Genomic DNA, 18,099 nt, shown 5'->3' with positions numbered 1-18,099 from the left:
AACCTCAACCAATGACCAGTCAGTTGTGGGTTGAAGTTCTAGTGCTGCTTTAGTATTGGGAACAGGCAGCTCTCATCTTTAACTGAGGACGAGGAACCACGAAGCCCAGGTCCCAACTGATTTCTGGGGACCACAAATGGAAAAAGACTCATGGGAGTGAGGTCAAAGGTAAAGGCAGTGGCTGTTGCTGAAGGACACGGAGCAGAGCTTCCCCTACAACAACGGTTGTTCCTCCAAAGGTGTATAGGGCATAAGGAATTGTGCTCTGAGACATGACTGAACAAGGGAACGGAAATAAACCCGACAGTCAGTAAGCACTTTCCTATCCTGCTCTCTCCTCCTGGTATGATGTATGGCACCTTGGCCAGTGCCAGGAGAAGGTTGCTACAGAGGCTGTGTGACGTTGTGGGGCTGTGTGTGTGTGCATCAGGAGATGTGGGGAGAAATGCAACCAGGATCTCAGTAAGAGGTTGCAGCCCCTCTTCCAGCTCCTCTAAAACCTAATGCACCCTACAGAGACAAGCACTGGGATCTCAGTGCCAGGACAGGAGTTAAGGGAGTTTGTGGACTATGCCAGGTACATGCCTCCGCTCATACCCTGCAGAGGAGCCACCAACTAATATTCCTAGTGGGCTGTGGCTGGAGTACAGGCTCGCTTGCTGCAGGTGGTACATGTCCTGCCACCTGCTCTCAGGGCAGGGCAAAAGGGCAAGGAAGTGGATGGTGTGAAGCATGAGCATGCACAGATGTCTCCTGGGTGTGGTTTGGCAGCAGCCCGGTGGGCCACCATGCAGCCAGCTCAGACGGCGTGCTGCAGGGCTTGCAGGGCGCGGGTCCAAGTGTGAGTTCTGGAGGGTGAAGGCTGGGACACCCTCCTGCAGGACCTACGAACAGCCAGGCTGGGTCAGACTATAGGTCCGTCTAGCTCAGTATCCTGTCTTCTGATAGTGGCCGGGGCCCGTGCCAGGTGCCCCAGAGGGAGTGAACAGAACAGGGAATCATCAAGTGATCCCTCCCCTGTTTCCCAATCCCAGCCTCTGACTAAAACACCCTACACTCACCAGCAGCAAGTGGGAGAGGAGCAAGCTGGGGCCACAATGCTCTGCTTCTCCTGTCACTGCCTGTGAGTGCAGGATCTGTCACCCGCCCCTCGGGGCTGTCTCTGCTGGGGGGAGAGGTAGGGCCTGGGGGAGAGGGATCCGTCCCCTAGGTAGGGGGAGGGGTCATGTGGCTGGTGCCCCCTGGCTTCCCCCTCACACCCTGCCCTGGCTGGGGAGGCAGATGAGGTCCTGGCTGCCTGCCCTGCAGGGGACTCAGAACACCTGCAGAGAGGCTGCCCAGGGCGGGTGCTGACCCCCTGCCAGAGCTCAGACAGGACCAGTTTGTTCCTGGAGCCCCAGCACCCTGCCCGGAGGGGAAAAGCACCAGGTCAGCCCAGTCCACCCTTGCTGCCAGCCAGCCCCCTGGCCGGCTCTGCAGGGCGCACCCCGAGCCGGGGCCCGGCCCCAGGCTGTCCATGCCCTGGCTTTGGCACAGCTCCTGCGCTGCTCCGCAGCCCGTGCCGGAGCCGGGCCCGCGCAGCGCCCTGACTCTCCCGCGAGGGAGGCGAAGTCCCTGCCTGTGGCCGCGAAACGGCGAGTCTCGGCACCCCCACGCCCAGGCTGGGCGCACAATCTCAGCCCGCCGCGCCGCGCCGCCAGCCCGTCTTCCCTGCCAACTCCTCCCTCTTCCCCACCCTCTCCCTAGGGCCCCCTGCTCCTGCCCCCCTTCCCCTTCCTCCCACTGACTTCCTCTTGACAATGCAGCGGGCTCTGCTCAGGCCGGCAGCGCCTCCCCGCCAGTCCCTGCGCTGGAGCGTGTTCTTCCCCTCCTGATCCGGAGCAGCCCGGGAGGAAGAGCTGGCCAGGACGGACCGCGGAGCCCTGGATGCCTGCCTGCCCCGCTCGCTCTCACCCGGACACCGGGGGACTGGGACCGGCGCTCCTGGGGCTGTCCTGCTCGGAGGTGGATGCGGCGCGGCTGGGAGCGCACGGCGGGTCTGGCGAGAGGGGGACCCAGGTGTGGCTGCGGAGCGCCCTGCCCCGCGCGCAGAACCCCCGCTGGCTGCGGACCATGCGCCTGGGGAAGGCCAGTTTGCCTGCGGGGAGCAGCCGAACCCGGCACCAGCAGCCACAGGTAAGCTCAGCTGCCAGCCGGTCACGTCAGGGCAACGTGCCGCGGGCCAGGCGAGACACGTCGGTCTCTTGCTGGGCCGTCCCCGGCTGCCCCCCCGCTCAGCCGAGATGGGCACTGCCAGTCGCGCAACCTAGGGCTGGGGCAGAAGTCACGTCAGCACTGCCCTCCCTAGCGCCTCTCCCCCGCCTGACAAGCCGCCGCGGAGCTTGCCGTGTGGGGCCGGGAGCGGAGAGGAACCGAAAGATCTGTTATTGCATCAGATTACTGGCCGCCGGGGGAATAGAAACTGCAGAGGTAAATGTGGCTCCTGCCGCCCTAGGGAACCCTGCAGCGACTGTGCAGAAGCCAGCGTGGGGCTCCGAGGCGGCGGGCTCTTTGGCCATCCCATCCCCCTTTCTTGGGCATCACCCAGGCTTTTAGAGAGTTGTTTAGTCTACTCGGTGGATTTGGACTAATGCCAAAAATGTGCTTCTCAGAATCATTCTGTGATGTCTCGTGGCACGATCCTGCTTTTTTCTTTACCAACTGGAACCACTTGGTTTTAAAGAAATCTCTCCGTTACGAAAATAAATAGCCCTCATCTTGTATTACACGTCGCCTTTTCTTCCTGGGGTTTGGAGGGGTCGCAGCACGTGTGCCAGCACAATTGCTAGAGAGGAAGAGTTCTCAAATTAAAAATTGCTGCGTATAGATTCTTCTATAATCTGATCATTAAAAAGGCCCTTTGTGTGTTTCTTATTTCTCTTCCATTTCATCATTCTTTAGTAGCGATAAAATGACTGGAGCCTGGCCTGTGGCCATGAGAATAACTTTCAGCAACTGGTAATATAAGCCTTTGAAAAGGGGCTGGTCCTAATCCGCCCCCTGACACAGTAGTTATATATGCTATGGAGAGCAGCGAGTTTTCCCATCCCCCGGTAGGCTCCTCCCCCCGACTGTACTGGGTTTTTATTAATTCCTACAGATCATCTGTTTCTCGTTGGATGGTGAAGAGAATAATGGGCTTCAGGCTTCAGTTACAGCTTCTTACCCATGTATGGAGAGTTTAGGTTCCTGTGGTTTATGTACAATGTGTCTGGTGGGCCAAACCTGCTTTCAGCTCCCATTGAAATCAACAGGCATTGCATGAACAGATCTGTGGTCAGTAAGGTTTATTTTTATGGTAGCTATAGTGTTTGCATCAACAAAGGGGCTCTGTGGGCAGAGTTTAGGAAATGCCATTTGTGTGAATGTGTGTATATTGAATAAATGGCATGGAAATGATACGTGTGCACATGGTTGAGCTTTTGGCTCTGTTTCTGCTTCAGTTTTCCTTAATTCTTTAATAGCTCATTATAGCAAGTACAGTCAGACTTAAATATTTATTACTTTGTGCCTGTCTTTAAGTGGCCACCAGCTCTAAAAGGCATATGTCTTGGCTTGTTATACAGTCAATTAAACACGTATGTCTGTTTGAACCGGGTCTGTACATAGCAGAGTCATTTCTTGCAGGTATTGTCCTAGCTTTGTTGCTTATTTGCTACAAGCAGTCCGATAAAGCTCTCTCTTTTGGACACCAAGCACACTTAATTGTTTTCCTGCCTTATTGGGCCGGTTCCACACCCAGGCAGAGAGAATTCTTGCTTACTTGTGGGACTTGGAAATAATTCTCCTGTTTGCAATAAAAATGATCCTCCGCTGCAAGTAGGGGCATGTGTGTGTAGGTGAGTACCCAGCTTCTTAACCTCAACTCGAAACAGTGCATTTGGTTAAAGGGAAAACTTGACTTTGCTCTGCCTCACCATTTGAAAGATGCAGGAGAAGAAGCTGTGAAATGCGAGTAAAGGCTTGTACCTTGAACCTTCCATTCCTGATCCTCCCGCTGACCTCATTGCAAACTTGGACCCTACGTCAAAGTCTGCTGGAGAGGTTACTGGGACGTGATCTCCAGGGAACTCTGTCATCGCTAAACTGATATTGCAGCTGTACAGAAACTCCCAGAATTGCGGAGAGAATTCCAGCAGCTTTTGAGCAACATTGGAACATGCTTATGCTGGAAAATCTGACCTTGAGTTTGCAGGCTGCCTATTTCATACAGTGTCCGTTTTGGTTTTACATGGCAGCTGCCTCTAGTGTTCCCCAGAACAGTGCCCAGTTTCTTATGTATTTGCAAGTTATAAATGGATCGAGGTCCTAGCAATAGGATTGACTGGCTCCCACCTCTTTAGGCAGCTAGTTCAAATCCAGCGGGTGTGGCTGGCTCTAGTCACCACAGTGGGCTGTCGAGTTTTTGTCGTGGGAACTGTCAGTCCAATCCCATTCGCAAGTATTCTCAGTGAGCGGGGAACTGTCAGTGCTGAGCTGAGCAAAATGCTGGCCTGAAGACAAGCTCTGGGGAGTTTCAAAGCATGTCTCTCTCCAACAGAAGTTGGCCCTACCAAAGACACAGCCTCACTCACCTTGCTTCTCTCAAAACAGTACAGACCGGAGGCTGCAGTCCTCCCCCATTTTCCATCCGTTGGCTCCCCTGTCTCTATCTGGCCATCCATATCTTGTCCCTGCCCCCAGAATCTTGTGTTCCCATGTACTTCTGGGGCCCAGCTGCACAGCTAGAGCTTTAGAGGAGGCTCTCTAGTCGTTGGGAAAACTGCTGATAAAGAGTGTAGAAACTGAAGAGGATCTGCCTGGGAGTGACTGAAAATCTGTTTAATGATAGGTTGGAAACTTAATTATGAGAGAACTTAATTATGATCCACCTAATCTCCTGGCCAATTACTGATACACTCCTCTGTCAGCCCCAAGAAGCAGCTGCTCTCACCCTCATGGGAGCTGTACTTAGAGTAGGTGTGATAGGACTATAAGACTCCTGTCCTTAGATCTAGACAACTGGCGCGTGGATGAGAGTTAAAAAAAAAAGTGGGTAGATATTTCTTGGCTTGTTGCTACCTGTCTCTTTTGGATTGGCTGGGACTTGATCACTTCGTCATACCACATGGGGGTAGGAGGAGAGAGGCCGATCCGAGAGACTGACACTTGTTATTGCTATATAGATCTGTGGGTCATCTAATCATGTGGAGGAAAGGCGGGGCGGCTGTATTGTGAAGGCCTCGTGAGGGCTCGGCCCCCCGAGGGCTGAATGATAGACACAGTTGTACTTGTTCTGAGTTGTCACAACGAAAACATATTTATGAAACATCCTGAGCAGGCTCTGTGGCCAGAGATGGCAGCCATGTGCTGGGTGGTTTCGTTTAATTTCTGTCTTGTGGGGGGGAAGGCAGCAGGGTGGGAACCTCAGAAATGTGTCAGATGAAGCTGATTGTGACCAACAAGTTGTATGCGCTTCCCCACTTTCTGTTTCAGAGCATGGCTTCTCTTCCTCCCTTCCCCCTCCCCGCTTCTGGGAAAAACCCATCCGAAAACAGGACTACATCTATTTCATCCGCCCACCTTTCTCCCCAGTGATAGTTTGTGAGAGGTTTCAAAATCGCTCACAAAGGCCACCGCACGTGTTGAAATTCATTCAGGCATTTCCCTTTGCCCCCGCTTCCTACACGCAAAGGATGAGACAATAGCCTTTGTTTTTGTAGCTTTATCTGTGCCAGGTGCTTATCAGTTTTGTAACTCATAGGACCACAAACTTATCAACCTTCCTCATTGAAGTAGTTTCATTGGCTTTGTTGGCACCACTTGTATGTGTAAGGCAGGAGTTGGACCTAAAGGTATAATCCCCGTGGAGGCAGCTGAACTATACAAGGAAAAGGGTTCCCCCTACCACTTCTAATAGTAATGTGTTCAAATATTACAAAAAGTTCATGCAAACTGCTTTTAACAACACTTACCACTTATCCAGCTTGTTCATCCTGTTGTGTTTTATCAATAGTGGAAATTGTAATCTATTGCTAAGGCTACTTGTCAAAATTCAACCACAGATTAATTATCAGATGGGCCGTTTATTTGAGATTTGCTGTTAAAAGAAAAATATTTACCCACCCTGCTATTCATGAATCTGGCCCAGAGAGTCTACACACTGAGTGGCAGTAATGATGGGAAGAGAAAACCTAGCCCTTCCTCTCCCCTCCCCCCAGTCTTCTTAACCCTCCTCAGGAGGGCAAAACTTCTCACAGTTCAAGCTTCAAGAGTAGTGTCTCATAATAATGAGTTTAGATATTGCTCACTCAGTGACTGTTAACAACTGCCAAGTTGGCAACAGCCTTAAAGCAAATGTAATCAAATGGAAATACTGCGATAAGAATGTCTACAAAGAACCGCCTATGAACTGACACACAAACCCATTAAGAACTGGAGAGGGGAAAAAGTCCTTTCTGCATTTCAAGTAATAAACACACTGTTGCAGGAATGCAGTATTTATTAATGTATTGGAGGGCTGAGGTTTTTCAGTTAAAGGAATTTGCTGCATTAAAAATAATTAATGGCATTAGAATAACTTAGGTTTTGACATTCATACATCCACGAAGGAGAACGGGATGCGCAGAAGGGAAGGTTTTCCCTTCTCCTATTGTTTTCTGCAAGGCTGGGTTAATCTCAGCAGCCAGTATGTCTTCATTGTGAGGATTACTTATGTGAGTTGGGCCCTGCCTGCTAAAATTGCCACAGCATTGTCACGATCTTATGATGCCAAGCAATTGGCTCCTGTGTCGCTTGGAGGTAGGATGATGGTCTTGCATTAGCAACAAAACTGAATGGTATTGTATCTGCTGCCATTGTTATTGCAGCCTGACTGCATAATTTTTTACCCTTTTTTTTTTAATTACAAAAGTTTGGAATTTACAGAAAGCAGAGATGAGGGGAAAACCACAGGAAGGCCGTAAAATCTGAGGATCTCTCTATTCTTCACCTCTGTTTTCCAGAAGGTGCATCATGACCATGTGAAAACTGGGAAGGACAAATATATGGAATCCCAGCTACAAAATTTGCTCCCACGTGGTCACGATAGATGGATTTCAACATAAACTCCACTTGAAACACATGCCCAAAGGCCCTCTCTGCTGAGTGCTTAGTTGTGTCTTATGCCAATAGCAAGACGGAGCTTACAGCCTGCCAAAAAGCCCACCTTTGTGTTCTTCTGTCTTCACTAAAGATAGGTGCAAACGCCTCCCACTCCATAACCTGGACACTCAAACCAAGTACGTTTGTACCGGGTGCTGAATGTTGAAGTTTGAGTCTCTTACCCCCCCGAGAGGGCAACAAGATGGCATCCAATACTCTCAAAGTCAGAAAAGCTGCTCTCCTGTTTGGACCTACTTAGGGTTCGTCTTGCTAAACCGGGAAGCATCACCAGGTTCTAATCCCAGCTCTGCCTATAACTCCATTGGACTTCAGGCCAGTGGCTTCCTATTTCGCAATGACTCAGTTTCTCCATCTGCATACAAGACCTGATAACAAGGGTGTTGTGAAGCCGTTTGCAAAGACCTTGCAGATCCTCTGATAAGAGTGCTACATGTTTATCTAACTGACATCTGTCTTTATCAGCTCTCTTCTCTCAGGGGCTGGAGAAGAAGGGAATGGGAGTGTGGAAGGTATCACATGGTCGAGGACTTTAGCACTATAAACAGCCAGCATCATTAAGGTGCTTTTTTAGTAAAGGCGGTTAAAGGTAAATTGCTGAGGAGCCTCCTGATCACATTGACTCACCAATTCCCAGGCACTGGCTTCCTGGGTATGAGGAGAAAGGTGAGACATGAAGGGCATGTGACTGTCCGTCTGTCAGACTCTCTGTTACATAAGGGCAGGTGCATGAGTCTTGTTCAAGGGTGGGCAATAATTTTTGACCGGGGGCCCCTTGAGAAATTTTTGAAGTGGTCCCAGGCTGCCCTGGAAGGGGCGGGGCCTCAGGAAGAAGAGGAGGGGCTAGGACACTTCTGTGCTTTCCCACCCAGAGAACCTGATTGGTCTGGGGAGTGCACAAAGTCTCTTCTCTCTCCCCCTCCCCCCCCCCAGAGAACTGCCAGCTCTTCAGAACAGCTGGTGGTTCCCTCTAGGTACCCATGCCCCTGGCAGTGGGAAGAGACTTCTCATGCTCCCCCCTGCTGCCTCCAGGTCAATCAGGGCCTGGGGAGGGGGGAGCACGTGAAATCTCTCGCTCCCTGCCCCCGCCCTGTAAGGGAGCGCTGCGCTTAGAATCAACCGCTAGCTGAGCAGCAGGTTGACTTTAAGCGCTGAACCCCTTGCAGGGCAGAAGGAGACTTCGCATACTCCTCCGCCCCCAAACCCTGATTGGCCTGGGGGCAGGGGAGCACACGCAGTCTCCTCCACTACCCCCCTCCTCCGTCCTGCAAGGCGCGTGCGGTGCTTGGGAGCACTGCGCCCCTCGGTGCTTAGGAGCACTGCGCCCCTCGCAGGGCGGAAGGAAACTTCGTGCGCTCTCCCCCGCCCGCTCCCCACCCAATCAGGGCTTGGGGGCGGGGGAGCGCGTGAAGCCTCCTCCCACCCTGACAGAAGCACCGTGGGCTTCTAAGTGTGGCACATGCCTTGCAGAGCGGGGGCAGGGCGGAAGGAGACTTCACGCGCCTCCCCCCCCCCCCCCCCCCGGGTCCTGATTGGCCTGGGGGTGGGGGAAGCGGCAGGGCCCCTGCGAGCCGGATCCGTGCCTCTGAGGCCTTTTTGCCCACCCCTGCTCGTGTTGCTGCAGTGCCATGTAAATTCCAGCCAGGCTTCTCTGGGAGTCTGGAGATGACTGGCTGTTCATTACTGGACAGTCATCGGTCAGTTGTGAGTGGATCCAAGTGCTGGATCTCAAGTGCTTCTCAGCCAGGTGCGTCTGGGCAGAGTCCTGCCAGGGTTTGCCGCGTGGGCCCCATAAGAGGCGCTCTGGGCTTGGCCTTCCTGTCGGACTCCTTGGGAGGCAGGGTGCCACCAGTGATGCCGAAGCCAGTGCCCGAGATCTCCTGAGCGTCCTGTAGCGAGGCTGCGGGCTCTCTGGGCTTCTCGGCTGATCCGGCAGGGAGAGCAGCTGTGGCAAAGGAATTTCTTAGCCAAACCCTCCTGCCTGTAAAAAAACACTCGGGAGCTACAGATCTCGGAAAGCTCCCGAGCTCCCTCCCCCTGTTGGATCTCCCCTTCTGAGACTCTGCAGTTCCTCAGTGTTCCAGGCTGGGCAGAGCCCAGGACTGCTGACTTTGTAGCTGCTGAAAACTGGCCCCGGCCCTGCTCTGCCTCTTCCCCTCGCTGTAGGCCCATTGCTCTCTCTCATCTTCCCAGTTGGGCTCCTCTGCTCCAGGGCTGGGACAGAAGCTGCAGCCATGCCTGCCGGTCCATGAGAAGCAGCTCCGGCTGAGCAGGGTCTGGTGCGGGTTGATGACCTGACGCCTTCCAGCTGCCTGCAGTAACCAGACTTTTGGTGTCTGGTCAGCCACACTTTCTGGTCGGAGACTGGACAGCTGGCGACCCTAGATAGATTCTGCCCTGCTTCCCTGTGCTCTGAACAGAGACCTGCTCCCAAGTAGTCTGTTTCTAGCTGGGAAGAGCTGCCTCCCCCTTCCAACAAGTCTCCCCCCCACCCATGGGCTCCATGCAGAAAATCTGTTGTTCCCTTGGAGTTGGACCAGCCATACAGCCAATCAAATGGCTTCCGAGTGATGGTCCTTCCCAAGATGACAAGCACCTTTCCTGGGCAGGGCGGCTGTCTGGAACCCAGTACAATTGGCTGCCCAGGGCAAGGGTAGGCATTTGTCCAGCACAGAACACAAGGGCCTGGGACTAACAATCACCCTATTATTCTCCTGAGGAAGTAGGTGCTGTGCACAGCTTCCTAGGGAAAGCAGAAACCAAGCTGCAAAACCCATGCTCAGGCTACCAAGGGAGGTTTTCTCACCCTCTTTCCTCCTCCCCACCCCAAGTCTCTTATCTCCCCTGGATTGTGTCCTGCCCCAGGAAGTGTGATCATGTGCAGCAAGTGCGCAACCAGCTGCTGCTCAGTGAGGCAATGGGTCAGATGAATTCCTGACTTCAGTTGCATCACCCCAGGGATGAATCTACCCCAATGAAATCCCACCATCCAGTTGGCTTTGGGGGGTAGAGGTACACAATCTGCTCAGTTTAAAGATCCCTGTGTCAGTGACAGGGTGGTTTATTCCAGTTCTGCATGGCCCTAAACAACCCAGCTGTTTTACAGGGAAGCATTTCATAGACAATACAGGCCTGAGGATTTCGGCCCTTTGCCGCTGTAATTGAGCCCAATAAATTGTGTGGCTAAAAGTGCATCTTCCTGGAAAGGCAGCTGGTCTTCATATGAAGACATCAAGAGGTGACGACTCCACCATTTCCCTTGACAGCTGGTTCCACAGGGCATAACGGGGAAAACCGTGATTCTCAAACACAAGGGAAAATGAAATAAGCGCAGAATCCTTCCTCCTTCCCCCGCAATCTTGAATATGTGCAATGACCCGAGGAAATAGTTTTCCCTCCCCAAAAGAAAAAGTTGTTGAAACTAAAGGGGGAAGGAAGGGGGAGAGAGAAACAAATTGGAGAGGATTTTAGTACTTAACCACTAAACTCTTATTTTGAATATAACATTTTATAATCTGAAGAAGTGGGTTGTGCCCATGAAAGCTCATGATACAATCTCCATGTTTTGTTAGTCTTTAAGGTGCTACCAAACTATTTGTTGTTTTTTAAGCATTTTCCTGTTACAGACTAACTCAGCTACCCCTCTGACAATTTAGAGTTTTGGGGTGAGAACTGATATATTTTAAAGCAGCAGACTACTTAAAGGACAAGTTAGTCAGTTAACCAGCTGAGTAAAGGAGGAGGGAAGTTCTCTGCCACGCAATTCAGATTCCAAATTAATCTTCTCAGGAAATGCACAGAGAAACCATCATTTCATCTCCACAGTTAATGTGACTCTGGTTAGATACTGCAAAGAAACAGCCTTTTCTCTCTTACATGGAAGAGTCCTGTGTGACATTGAAAACTGAATATTACTCTCATTGAAGAGGGAAAAAGCAGTGGAGGGGGAAAATCAGGCACAAAGCTTTTGAATGCATGTTGGATGTCTTCTGAAAAGATTTGCTTTAGTTTGGCTACAGACTGCTGGCTTAGATGCAGGATTCAAAAGACGAAATTCTCTGGACCGAGTTACATAGATGTTCAGATCACAATAGTCCCTTAAAATGTTTGCCTTTTTTTATTATGTATAAAAAGAGGTTGAAAAGTGGGATTAAAAAATCTTTTGGGCCTCTTGATCTTTCATCAGAGGGATAGCCGTGTTAGTCTGAATCCGCAAAAAAGCGGCGAGGAGTCCTGTGGCACTTCATAGACTAACTGAAGGGTTGGAGCATAAGCTTTCGTGGGCAAAGACCCACTTCGTCAGATGCATGCACGAAGTGGGTCTTTGCCCACAAAAGCTTATGCTCCAACCCTTCAGTTAGTCTATAAGGTGCCACAGGACTCCTCGCCGCTTTTTATCTTTCATGTGGACTTTTGTTAATCCTCTGCAGCTCATTCTTTAAACACTCCAAGGGCTTCCCTGTACAGGAAAATTTGGACCAGAGAAACTACTCTGCAGTACCTACCTGTGTGCATGCTCTAATCTGAAGTAATAGGGTATGTCTACACTAGCCCACTAGTTCGATCTAGGGAAGCTAATGAGGGCAACCGAAATTGCAAATGAAGCACGGGATTTAAATATCCCACACTTCATTAGCATGTTCCCGACCAGTCGCCATTTTAGAAATTGACTAGCCCGAAGTAACCGCCCATGTCTACACGCGGCAGTGAAATGGGATTCCGAATTAAAGCCCTAACTTGAATTAGCTGGTAAACTTCATTGCAGGAGGAATAACAGCTAATTCGAGTTAGGGCTTTAATTCGGAATCCCATTTCACTGCCGCGTGTAGACGCGGGCAGTTACTTCGGGCTAGTCAATTTCTAAAATGGTGACCGGCCGGGAACATGCTAATGAGGCACGGGATATTTAAATCCCACGCTTCATTTGCAATTTAGATCGAACTAGGAGGCTAGTGTAGACACACCCATAGTGACTTTATTTTGGAATATTTACTCCTCTTCTAAAGCAGAGTAACTATTTGGAATAAAATTACTTTTATTTTGAAATAGCATATCCCCAGAGAGAAGTTATGCCAAAATAGCGGTGCTGGTCAGTTTCCCATATGTAGACAAGACCTTTATTTTATCCCCACTTTCTTTCTTCCCCCTTCCTCCCCCCTTTTCCCTTCTAGTCACATTCTGTGTGTGCAGTAGATCCTGCTAAGAAAATCCTGGACCCTCGATAATAAACCAAAAGAAAAATTCATCAGCATAGTCTTGATGTTAATTTGCATTTCCAGGTGTTCTGAAATAGTTGTGGTAATGGTCCTATAGCTCCCTCTGCTGACATGAGAACACATTACAACTGAATACACTGAGCCATGTGAAAAAAGGCAGACAACCCCTGAAATATGGATAAGAAGAGCAAGTGATGTCAAATTAAAATACCATCCCTGCTGATACTATAGGGAAATCTGTTCATAGTAGACTAGGGTACTCTGTCATCTGTCACTGAGCCATGTATCATCTGCATTAGGCTGCCATTAAAACCTTTGAGCATTGTATGTGAAATTTAATAAACTATTGCCTACCAAAACATTTTAGAAAGAGGTATAGCAGTTCCTCCAGCCAATGAGCAAAAACTGCCCGAGCAAAAGCAACGTCCATTGTGTTGGAAATTCTGGGATGCTGCTGCGTTGCTCTTGCAATACTGATAGTGCTAAACACAAAGGATTTCAGTTTAATTATCACCAGGGCTCAACAAACTATAGAATCTACTCGCCCGTGGCGAGTAGATTTCAGCCGCACGCCTTGTTTACCGGCGCAGTGCAGCTCTTGCGCGTGCGCAGTGCGGGGCTAGCCAGCGGCTTTCGCTGCCGTTTGTCAAGCCCTGATTATCACTAATGATGCCACAAACTATGCAAGTCTCCTTGGCTTCAATTCCAGAGTAGAACGTCCCCATCTGGGGAAGACCTTTCCAGGCCTCTTTCCTTGGTATCGGGACATGGTGCTGGCAGATACATTTTGTATTTCTCATGAAACTGAACTGCTGCCTTCATTTTACACCTCTGGTTCCCCTCAGTTGTTGCCAATGATAAATCACGTGGAAAGGCTTTTGCAAGTTTCTGTGTGTGGCTGGGGTGCGGCTCCCTTTACTTAAATGACTGGTTTCCTTTTTCTTCTCTCTTTCAGGCAAATCAGAGTGAATCCCTGATTGGGCAGCCAGGACGCAAGGTGGAGAGTGACTTATAATGGCTGGGAAACGACACTTAGAAGACTTGGACCCTCTGACCTACAAGTTACCTCGGCTGGAGACAGAGCCCAGTTGTGTCCTTCCCACAGGCTTATGTAAATCGAGCTCCTTGCCTAGTAATGGCTCTGAAAACCATTTCAGCTACAAGGGAACCTACTTTTCTTACCCCCTGCAAAGCCCTGAAGGGAATGAGTCTCTGATGCATTGGAGCCCCGCCGCCCCTTACCTGCAATATCCAGGTACTGCTGTCAGCCAGCACATGAGGACAGATGGTGCACTGATGAACTGCCTGCTGTATGGCCGAGGCACTGAGAGCCTGGGGGTCAGACTACGGCACTCTGGTGCCGACAAGGGGAAGGACAGCATGGTCCGAGACCTGCTGATTGTTCAGGAGAAGTGGGCAAATCACACGCAGCAGGCTCAGGGCCATGCCTTCCCAGTGCCAAAACCCGTGCTTGTAAACAAAGCAATTGCCCAGGCGCCTCCGGGCCGCACCACCTTGGCAGTGCCCAAGCCAGTTTATAGAAACCCTCTTTGCTATGTGGACCCCCGGACTTCTGTGTCCTTACAGCCTCCAATGGAGAGCACGCAGAAGAGGCCGTTGGAAGTGGAATGGACTGTACCGACCCCAGTCTCCTCAGGGCACCATATCCACCCGAAAGACCAACACTGTGGGACTGCTGCACCCAAGAGAGCCCATCACCCTGATGCCAGCCTTCTGCAGTTACACCAGCGTGCGGGGCTACATGCTAAAGAGACGGTAGCAGCCCCTGTCGGCTTTCCGCCTTACCATGCAGCATTTGAGAAATACAGAGCACATCCAGGCACCTCCTTCCTTGAAGCAAACTACCCTGCCATGTACAGCAGCCAGAAAAGGGTCACCGACGTATCTCCATGGTCCAAGCTGCAGCCTGCCGCTGCCAGCCCCCTGGCCCATTCCCAAGCAGCAGCCTATCGGGAGAGATCTCCAGCTTGCTACTCCATTTCTCACTACCCGCTGACCGCACACAAGCAGATGCTGCTCTGTCCGGAGGCCCCTCGTGCTGAGGAACAGAACAGTACTCTGTCGACCTTGCCCGCTGCAGGGGGCTACAAAGGATCCAACTTTCCAGGAAGTGGGGAACTTCGGTCCTTTCCTAGCACTTACCTGAGGCATCATTCCCCTAGGGGCTACTATGCCAGCCCCCTGGAGAGCTACGTATATAGCCCAGCTGGTCCAATTCCAGGGGCCTCTCCAGCTCTGAACCCTGGAGTTCTTTCTAGAGAGCCTGTGCTCCGGCAGAATTCCATCTGCAAAGCGGACTACCTGCAGCAGAATCCCAGTTTGGTTTTTGCCCCTTCTGACATGGCTTTGTACAATGCCTCCTTAGCCAATATGGATGCTGCTCACGATCGACACATCAGCAGTCCAGGAACTCTGTCTCATGGGACTCAACCGGTAAGGGAGAGCACCCGAAACAAACAGGTTGGTAGCCAGCACAGTGCTTTCCAATCAATCGGTGCTCTAGATCGGTTATCCGAGGGCTGCGAAGGGCTCACGGAAGCACTATCTAGCAGAGAGCCAGGCTACAGGCTGGACCTCTGTCAGACAGAACATCCCAGCCTGCATGGGAAGGAACAACCCCACTTGGAGAGAAGGTCCAGTTTATCCATGAAAGAGCCTACGGACAGAAATGCGGGGATTCACAAAGCTCCGTTAGGAGCTCCCATTGTCATTACTGATAGTCCAGTTTTGCATAACCACCACCACAGAAAAGAACCGTCCAAGGTCAAAGACCAGATTGCCTCTTCTGAGGAGAGACTGAAAAGCCTGAAAGACGCTGAGAATTCTCTTCCCTCCTCCCCACCTATGCCAGTTATCAACAATGTCTTCAGCCTGGCACCTTATCGGGACTACATAGAAGGGTCCAAAGAGTCGGCGGAGATTCCCTTCTCGAAAGGTCACCGAGAGAAAGAGTCCCCCTTGGGAAAGAGCCTGGGAAGTGGAGACTGTAAGGCTGTCTCCGAGCCACTTTCTGCCAAGGATTCCACAGGGCGTCCTAATGGAAAAGAAGAAACCCAGGCCCTGAAAGCAGAGATGGGGATGGGTGAAAACCTCCCTGCCACACAGCGGGAGGGAAGCTGTTACAACAAAACTTGTGAGAGCTACAAGCCAAAGATTCCACCCTACAGCCTGCCAGCAAGGAACGAGCCACAGACCAGCAGCATCAGCTCTCCAGTTGGCACCGGGGCCAGGGAGCTTGCCCAAGATGATGTCGTGCTAGACCTCAGCTTGAGAAAAGAGCTACCAAAGGCCAATGATCTTCTGAGCCCAGCCGGACACAGCGAGGTGACCCTGAAGGGAGAAAGAGGAGAGGAGGAGGAGAAAGAGGGACCACTCAGAAAGCAGGGAGTGTGTGAGCGTTCCAAGCCCCAGACCTTGCCTTTGCCAAGGGACCAGAGCAACTTTCAGAGCTCGGCAGCCTTCATGTTCAAAAAATACAAAATCTTGAAATCTAGCTCAGCATATGCAGTGCCCCCAGTGCAGACCAACAGTTCCCCGTCAGCCATGCAGGTTACTCCAGCAGCCGCCCAGACCAACAGCCCTCCAGCAGTGACACAGGGTCCCCTGGCAGCCACCCAGGCCAACAGTCCCCCAGCAGCGACACAGGACCCCATGGCAACCCATCAGGCCAACAGCTCCCCGGCAGCGACACAGGGTCCCCTGGTGGCCACCCAGGCCAACAGCTCCCCGGCAGTGACGCAGGATCCTACAGCAACCCGCCAGGCCAACAGCTCCCCAGCAGTGATGCAGGGTCCCCCAGTGGCCACCCAGGCCAACAGCTCCTCAGCAGCAACACAAGACCCCCTGGAAACTTGTAAGGCCAACAGCTCCCCGGCAGCAATGCAGGACCCCCCAGCAACGTGCCAGGCCAACAGCTCCCTGTCAGTCTCACACAGTCCTTCAGTGGCCACCCAGGCCAACAGCTCCCCGGCAGTGACAAACAGTCCCCCAGTGGCCACCCAAACCATCAGCTCCTTGGCAGTGATGCAGGGCCCCCCGGCGGCCACCCAGGCCAACAGCTCCCTGGCAGCAATGCAGGGTCCCCAGGCCAACACCCAACCCTTGCAGATGACATGCCTTTATCTGAAACTGCCTGACATTTCAAAGCCTCTGCCCCCCAGTGCCCCAGAAGCCTCCCCGGCACTGGGAGAGGCCAACGTCTCGCTGCCCAGCAACTGTGAATCCCCTGCCCAGCAGACCTCGTCCGGACAATATTTCACTGCATTGCACGTCTCTCTCTGCAGCAGGATTTCATATTTTGTGTCTGGGACCTCTCTGGAGCTCCTCAAGCAGTGGCTGAGGAGGGTGGAGCTGGATGGGGAGCAGAAGGAGAGTTCGAAATCTGCACTCAAACCCAAGAATGGTTCCCGGATCCTGGAAGCCCTGAAACCCTCCAAAGGCAAGGAGATCTGGCTGGGTTTCAAGGATATCAGTGTGCTCCTCAGCAAGCTGCTGTCTCAGTTGGAGACCTTCATGTTCACTCGCAAGTGCCCCTTCCCACATGTGGTTCGAGCAGGTGCCATCTTCATCCCCATTCATGTGGTGAAGGAGAAGCTGTTCCCGAAGCTGTCTGGAGCATCTGTGGACCACGTGCTGCAGGAACACAAGGTGGAGCTGCGCCCCACCACGCTCTCGGAGGAGAAGCTTTTGAGGGATTTGGAGCTTAAGTGCTGCACTTCCAGGATGCTGAAGCTGCTTGCCCTGAAACAGCTGCCGGACATCTACCCCGACCTTCTGAATCTCCATTGGCATGACTGTGTCAGGCAACAGCTCGGTAAGTCATGATAAATCTCCATTAACCTTTTCCCACCCCTGGGGTTGATTCTGTCTTTCTCCTGCATTCCCTTTCCCCATCACTCTCATTAGTGGACAGGTCAACCACCTCCTTTCCAAGCAGCCTGCCTCCCCCTGCATCTGACTCCTCCGGGGGTGTGATGTCACCGGTCGGTGCTTGCGACACAACGAATTCCCGTGCAAAGGCTCCATCTTGGCAGTTCCTGAATTACAGGCTCTCCCACTTGGCCAACACACCCAGTGCAGGAGGATTAGAATGGAGACCAGTGTCTGTTGATGTGGCGTTAAGTTGGAGCTACGGGAGAAGAATAAGGAAATGCAGATTTGTGGGGGAGATGCAAGGCTCTATAGAAGCTAGCCTAAACACGGTAGTGGCTCTGTAACGCTCGCTTTCCAAAATGACGAGTGACTTCGTGTGATACCATTTTGTGGTACCTACCTTGGCACCCCATCAGGGGGATTGACTTTTAGAAGGCACTTTCGGGACATCAGGTCTCAGTTTGGGTCTCAAAAACAAAAGGCTCCCAGAATCATTCATCGCGCTTGACAGCTTTCACCTCAGTCCATAGCGGACCACTTGCAGCCGAGATTAGGCGCTCCCTGTGCGGGTTTGCAAATAGCTCTCTGTGCATATGACTGTAAAGATCCAGCTACTGTCTGGCTTAGGGATGTGAACGACTAGTGGACTATGTGATAAGCAAATGCTTATCGGATAGTCAACAGACTAGTCGCTTCCCCCCACCCGTGCTGCATCTATCAGAAAGAGGCAGCCGGGGGGAGGGGGGGGGGGCGGGGAGAGGAGGGAGTGCTTCTAACCAGCAATGCTGCATGCAGCTGGGGCCAGACTCAG

The 18,099-nt window shown here is 51.9% G+C and overlaps 1 protein-coding gene across 4 annotated transcripts in view; it reads left to right on the top strand.

Annotated features, from left to right (window-relative positions):
* C14H15orf39 (chromosome 14 C15orf39 homolog) overlaps positions 1-18,099 on the top strand; it is a 52,593-nt gene that overhangs the window by 20,140 nt on the left and 14,354 nt on the right. For 2 of the 4 annotated variants that reach the window (XM_006126260.4, XM_006126262.4), the window contains exons 1-3: positions 1,051-1,177; positions 1,806-2,175; positions 13,351-17,229. In XM_006126260.4, coding sequence (XP_006126322.2) covers positions 13,410-17,229 — 3,820 coding nt within the window. In that variant the 5' untranslated portion in view covers positions 1,051-1,177; positions 1,806-2,175; positions 13,351-13,409. The other 2 variants (XM_006126261.4, XM_075897403.1) reach the window with 2 other exon arrangements.

This window comes from Pelodiscus sinensis, chromosome 14, assembly GCF_049634645.1.
Source record: "Pelodiscus sinensis isolate JC-2024 chromosome 14, ASM4963464v1, whole genome shotgun sequence".
In the NCBI taxonomy this organism is placed as follows: Eukaryota; Metazoa; Chordata; order Testudines; family Trionychidae; genus Pelodiscus; species Pelodiscus sinensis.
This window is presented reverse-complemented; position numbering and strand designations above follow the sequence as displayed.